This window comes from Gadus morhua, chromosome 18, assembly GCF_902167405.1.
Source record: "Gadus morhua chromosome 18, gadMor3.0, whole genome shotgun sequence".
NCBI classification, from domain to species: Eukaryota; Metazoa; Chordata; class Actinopteri; order Gadiformes; family Gadidae; genus Gadus; species Gadus morhua.
Window position 1 is genome coordinate 3,630,100 of NC_044065.1, and position 7,136 is coordinate 3,637,235.

The 7,136-nt window shown below is 50.0% G+C and overlaps 1 protein-coding gene across 1 annotated transcript in view; it reads right to left on the reverse strand.

The window, feature by feature from the left end:
• Positions 1 to 801: 801 nt before the first annotated feature.
• Positions 802 to 7,136, reverse strand: part of LOC115531246 (uncharacterized) — a 36,899-nt gene continuing 30,564 nt past the window's right edge. The window contains 4 exon segments of the mRNA XM_030340380.1: positions 802 to 1,003; positions 4,473 to 4,587; positions 5,127 to 5,254; positions 6,015 to 6,145. Coding sequence (XP_030196240.1) covers positions 823 to 1,003; positions 4,473 to 4,587; positions 5,127 to 5,254; positions 6,015 to 6,145 — 555 coding nt within the window. The 3' untranslated portion in view covers positions 802 to 822.

The window sequence follows — 7,136 nt, forward strand, 5'->3', positions numbered from 1 at the left end:
ATTTAGTGGGGAGGCAGTGAGAACAAAAATTATAAAGGAAAAGAGCGTGTGGGTATGTGTGTGTGTTTTGTATGAGTGGTAACTTTTCAGGGGCAGGTTTTGAGGTGTGTGTGTGTGTGTGTGAGAATGTGAGAGAGTGTGTGTGTATATGTTTGGCTGAAGTCCAGTAGCACAAAATGCAACAGTTTGTATTTCCTCTTTCTCAGAAGCTTTGCGGTGCAGTCCTAGATGTAGAGGAAGAGAGGGGTGTGTGTGTGTGTGTGTGTGTGTGTGTGTGTGTGTGTGTGTGTGTGTGTGTGTGTGTGTGTGCAGATGTCCATCAATGCGCGGCTTTCGCAAGTCTCCAGAATCGCTTTGACAAAAGCAAAAAAAAACAAAACACCGGAGCGATCTTCCAGAGCGACCGGCAGGCCCCAAAGAAAACAGAACAAACTAAAACGAAACACGGAGTCCGACACCCAAAGTCCAGAGACGACGACAGATAGAAACTAAAGGAAAAAACTCCACAAAAAAGGAAAGGGTCAAAGTATAAACTTTGCGCCCATCCCGCCACACCTCCCCCCCCCCCCCCCCTCCGGCTGGTGGCATGTGCGGCGGAGAAGGTGCGCGCGTGTCTCAAGTCTTGACCCCTGGGGTGCGGGGGGGCTTGGGGGCTTCTGACTCCGGCGTTCCGCTTCCAAAGCGTCGGACCGCTTCCGGAATCGTGTTCGACAACGCTGTCGATGTCCGTCGTTGTTTCAGGAGGGAGGGTGGGGGGGGGGATGGAGGAGGGGGGGGAGAGGAGGGGGGGGGGGGGGGGGGGGGGGAGGTCAGGGGGCGGGGCTATTGCTCGGTAAGGTGCTCCCGCGTCTCGCCGTGTTTGGTGGGCTGGTTGGGCGACGGCGCCTGGGACGGGTGGGTGCCGGAGGGCAGGCTGTGGGCGATCGGCACCCCCCCGGGCACCATGCCCTCCAGGGCCCCGGGCATGCCGCCGGGGGCCACGCCCACCACCCCCGCTGGGTACCTGGGGGGGCGGGGGAGGGGTCAGAGGTTAGCGTCCGTCTGCAGGGGTCGAGGGGCGCTTTAGGGTTGGACGCAGAATTATTTATTTTTTTACGTCTGCGCGCACCACCGAGTGGAGGTGTTTGTGTGTCAGCACCGATACGTCACAAACGAGGAACTTGTCGTCGAGGATTACTTGATAATATTGATTGTAAAATAAAACACACAAACACGCAGTTTATGTGCAGACACATTCCGACAGACACACAGACAATAGAGATGAAACGGTTGAACATTTCATATCACCATCAGCATACAGTATATATATACACACACATACATACATATATAATATATATATTAGAGCTGTCAGTTAAACGCGTTATTAACGGCGTTAACGCAAACCAAATTTAACGGCGTTAAATTTTTTATCGCGCGATTAACGCAATTATTTTATTAAAAAAAAATATATACCTTTTATTTATTTTTTTCCTTTGGCTCAAAACAAAGAAGCAGTAGCCTGACTGCTATGTTCAAATGACATTTGTTCAAAGCAGTCGTTTAATTGCACTATAGGCTCTTTTTTTGTATCGTCCTGTTTTGATCCGTGTATATGCCAATGTTGTTATCAATAAAAAATCATTTGCACAAGGCAAGCCGATGCACTTCACCATGTTGATAAGAGAATTAAAATGAGAAGAATTATGGGACAAAAAAATCAAGGGATATTTAGCATAGAAAAATAATTTGCGATTAATCGTGAGTTAACTATGACATTAATGCGATTAATCACGATTAAATATTTTAATCGCTTGACAGCTCTAATATATATATATATATATATATATATATATATATATATATACCGTATGTTAAATATGCATGATATCATAGCTCAATATATATCCCCAAAAAACCACACAAGTCCCGAGGCCCATGGGGCAGTCTGCACACACCAGGAGCACACAGGAACGACCCGGAGAGCGAGACAGTACGACAGAACCGACGGTCGAGAGCCGCCTCATTCAACAGAACCGGCCCCCCCGTTCTAACTGGGTAGCGGAGGGCCACCCAGTATACCGAGGGTCTGGGGGAACAAAGGCCCCCGCTGGGAATACTAGTGGGATGCTAGTGGGAATGCTAGTGGCAATGCTAGTGGCAATGCTAGTGGCAATGCTAGTGGGAATGCTAGTGGGAATGCTAGTGGCGATGCTAGTGGCGATGCTAGTGGCAATGCTAGTGGCAATGCTAGTGGGAATGCAAGTGGGAATGCTAGTGGGAATGCAAGTGGGAATGCTAGTGGGAATGCTAGTGGGAATGCTAGTGGGAATGCTAGTGGTGATGCTAGTGGGAATGCTAGTGGGAATGCTAGTGACAATGCTAGTGGGAATGCTAGTGGCAATGCTAGTGGGAATGCTAGTGGGAATGCTAGTGGGAATGCTAGTGGGAAGGCTAGTGGGAAGGCTAGTGGGAATGCTAGTGGGAAGGCTAGTGGGAATGCTAGTGGGAATGCTAGTGGGAATGCTAGTGGGAATGCTAGTGGGAAGGCTAGTGGGAATGCTTACAGGGAGGGACCCAAAACCAAATGGACACCACCCCCACACAGCCGGGCGGTGTTGGGTGGGGGCGTGGGTGGGGTTGGTTGTTGGGAGTCTTAGGTGTTGGTGGGCGATGGTGATGGTGTAGGAGGGTTAGGGGATTTTGGCTGGTGATGGTGGTGTAGTGATGGTGGTGTAGTGATGGTGGTGTAGTGATGGTGGTGTAGTGGTGGTGGTGTAGCGGTGGTGGTGTAGTGATGGTGGTGTAGTGATGGTGGTGTAGTGATGGTGGTGTAGTGATGGTGGTGTAGCGGTGGTGGTGTAGTGATGGTGGTGTAGTGGTGGTGGTGTAGTGGTGGTGGTGTAGCGGTGGTGGTGTAGTGATGGTGGTGTAGTGGTGGTGGTGTAGTGATGGTGGTGTAGTGGTGGTGGTGTAGTGATGGTGGTGTAGTGACGGTGGTGTAGTGGCGGTGGTGTAGTGTTGGTGGTGCAGTGGTGGTGGTGCAGTGTTGGTGGTGTAGTGACGGTGGTGTAGTGGTGAAGGTGTAGTGATGGTGTAGTGGTGGTGGTGTAGTGGTGGTGGTGCAGTGGTGGTGGTGTAGTGATGGTGGTGTAGTGTTGGTGGTGTAGTGGTGAAGGTGTAGTGATGGCGCTGTAGTGGTGGTTGTGTAGTGATGGTGTAGTGATGGTGGAGTAGTGGGGGGTGGTGATGGGGTTGGGTGTTTGTAGGGTGTGATGCGTGTGGTGGTGTATGATGGGGGTGGTGGTGTATGATGGGGGTGGTGGTGTAGTGATGCTGGGGGAGATGTTGGGTGGGGGTAGTGGTATCACCTATTGGGAACATGGAGGTAATAGAAATGGACGGAAGGGGGACAGGTGAAACAGGAAGTGGAGGCGTTCAGGTGTACACACAGACGGGGGGGGGGGGGGGGGGGGGGGGAGGGGCGATGTCATCTCTCTGGTGGGGGGGACGGAGGGCTTCATTTACCTGCTTCTGACCTAGGCTTTAATTTTGTCTTGGGGGTTTCCGGTAGTGAGCGCGGCGATAGTTTGGTTCCCTGTGCTGCATGAGAGAAGCACATGGAGGCGGACATGTTGATGACGATGAGGGCCATGAAGGTGAGACCGATGAGGAGGAGGGGACTACAAACATGGCGGCCGGCCAGAGAACGCTGGGGGAGGGGTCGGATGTCTACTACTAGCTAATTTAGCTTTCCGCTTAAGGTTTTTTTGAATTAAGCAGGTTGTTTACTACGAGAAATCATCAAGTTATACAACATAACTGTAAATAGATAGCACTTATACCACTTGAGGTCTGTTGATTTAAACTCCTACTTAAACTCCATTAGTGTTTGTTAATATTTCCCACACCTTAAAACAATCCAACAATGACAATCAATTGGCTAACAGTATAGCATTAAAGCTAGCTAGGAGAGGGTAATTGAATACCTCTGCATAGCCAGCCCCTCCCACCCCACCCCTCCCACTTATTTCGTACGTCCTGGCACTCAATCAACGCATTTATTGTATGCTGTACTTAGTTATAGTACTTAGTTGTGTAGCATCTTATCCTAGCTATCTTTATTGTCTACGGGGAACGGGTTAACCTAGCGATCGTTAGGGCTTGGCGCTTGGCTCTATGAACATCCTTACTGTACCGACAGCGATATTGTCAGCTATTTCTTACGACAAACATACTTATTTTAAGTCGCTTTGGATAAAAGCGTCTGCTAAATGTTCTCAATATAATGCGAACTACACATGCAGTTACCCCCGCCTAGCTAGTTAGAACAAAGATGGCCGCTAGGCGTACAAGAGCAAATCAGAATACTGTTGACATTAAACGGACTGAAATGAGCATCTAAAGAGAAGAGCAACGATCTGCCTGCAGCCGTTTCCTCAGCGTCTGAGTGCCCTGTCTGTGTAGGCGGTGCTGTGGTTCTCCAGGCCTACCTGTAGGAAGCGCCGTTGAGCTCCGGGTGGACAGACTGGTCGATAACGCCCCACGGCGTCGAAGACACGAAGAACTCCTTGTTCACACAGTTCCTTAAGCTGTCAGGAATACGGCCTAGGATAGAGACACACACGCACACACACACAGATGGAAGCAGACACACACACACATACACACGGAAGCAGACACACATACACACACAGACACACACACACACAGAGTTAAAGAAGGAGTACCTGGTCATAAATCAAGTGGAACTAAAGTCCCTCTCGACTTGTTGCCATGGCGTTTAAGGGGGCGGTGCCTTAATGAGCGTCCCTAGACAAACGCACATCCAAGGCACAGCACAGAGTCAGGCCGTTTAACCAGTGTGTGTGTGTGTGTGTGCGTGCGTGTGGTCGTCTGCAGGTGTGAGGCCTGTAAGGCTCACAGTCTTCATATCGCTGATCATGTAGTGTGTGTGTGTGTGTGTGTGTGTGTGTGTGTGTGTGTGTGTGTGTGTGTGTGTGTGTGTGTGTGTGTGTCTGAGTGAATGAGATAGAGAATGTGTTTGTGTGCGAGCGCGCGTGTTTTTTGTCTACGTCTGTCTGCGACTGTGTGTGTGTGTGTGCACGTGTGTGTGTGCACGTGTGCACGTGTGTGTGTGTGCGTACCGGTGACGGCGCGGCGTATCTCGGTGGCGGCCGCCTCCCTCATCTCCAGGGAGGCCTGCTCGCTGTACCAGGCCGTGTGGGGGGTACAGATCAGGTTGGGCGCGTCCTTCAGCGGGCCCTGGGCAAAGCTACACAACAACACAACAACACAAACAACACAGCGGCATCTGGGGTTAGATTCAGACATCTTCTGATAAAAACTAAATGATAACGGTTGGTTTCTCCTGCTTGCTACTTCTCCCTCTTTGGTCGTTCTGTTCTTTATTGTCGCTTTTAAACTGATTTTGTCTTCAGCTTAAAGAAATAAACCAAAAATAACAGGCACTATAAAGTGAATGGATGATTGTTTGAGAGAAAGAGAGACAGAGAGGGACAGAGACAGAGAGGGGGAGAATGAGAGAAACAGAGGGAGAGAATGAGAGAAAGAGAGAGACAGAGAGGGAGAGAATGAGAGAAACAGAGAAGGAGAAAATGAGAGAAAGAGAGAGACAGAGAGGGAGAGAATGAGAGAAACAGAGAGGGAAAGAATGAGAGAAAGAGAGAGACAGAGAGGGAGAGAGACAGAGAGGGAGAGAGACAGAGAGAGAGACAGAGAGACAGAGATTACCTGAAATATAATACCATACATTTTGTGCTTAGGTAACTTAAACGTCCACTTTTGATGCCAATAAAGCACTTTGAGTCTCCAATCTTGTCAGAACGCTTCTTTTTCATGCCAATAAAGCTCTCTTGAATAGAAATATAAAGGCAGACAGAGACACAGACACAGACACAGAGAGAGAGAGAGCAATAGCGAGAGAAATGGAAAGAGACAACAGAGACAACAGAGACAGACAGACAGACAGACAGACAGACAGACAGACAGACAGACAGACAGAGAGGTGTCACCTGAAGGGCTCCGTCTCGTGGACGTCCAGGGCGGCCCCTCGTATCCTTCCCTCCTTCAGGGCCTGGGCGAGGGCCTTCTCATCCACCAGACCCCCCCGGGCCGCGTTGACCAGGAAGGCCCCCTGACGCATCTACACACACACACACACACACACACACACACACACACACACACACACACACACACACACACACACACACACACACACACACACACACACACACACACACACACAGAGGGAAAGGCATGGATACGTTAAATGCAATCCCCTCATCTAATAACTACGTCATTTCCTGATCACTGTATGCTAGCTTCCAGTGACTGAGTGAGAGTTACTGAGGGAGAGTGACAGAGGGAGAGTGACAGAGGGAGAGTGACAGAGTGAGAGTGACAGAGGGAGAGTGACAGAGTGAGAGTGACAGAGGGAGAGTGACAGAGGGAGAGTGACAGAGGGAGAGTGACAGAGGGAGAGTGACAGAGGGAGAGTGACAGAGGGAGAGTGACAGAGAGAGTGACAGAGGGAGAGTGACAGAGGGAGAGTGACAGAGGGAGAGTGACAGAGGGAGAGTGACAGAGGGAGAGTGACAGAGGGAGAGTTAAAGAGTGAGAGTGACAGAGTGAGAGTGACAGAGTGAGAGTGACAGAGGTAGAGTGACAGAGGTAGAGTGACAGAGTGAGAGTGACAGAGCGGGAAAGACAGACCGAAGCAGAGAGAGTCGGCTAGCTAGCTTCTGAGCAAAACGCTAACAACAAAATGGACTAAGTGAAGCGCAAACAAACACACACGCCAGGCACAGACACACACATAATTGGAGGAAACAAGGTGGTGTGGTGGGGGGGGGAGAATCCAGTGAATCTGAAGGAGCCTTCCCTTTAATCTTGACCCAAAAAGAGACTCAAAGCCAGGATGTGAAAAGCCCTTACGCAGCCAGTCTTTATACATTAGGCACACACACACACACACACACACACACACACACACACACACACACACACACACACACACACACACACACACACACACACACACACACACACACACACACACACACACACACTACAAAGGTGCCAGGGCCAACACATTTCGGAGTGAGTAGAAGAGTCGTCTTTCCCTATTCTGG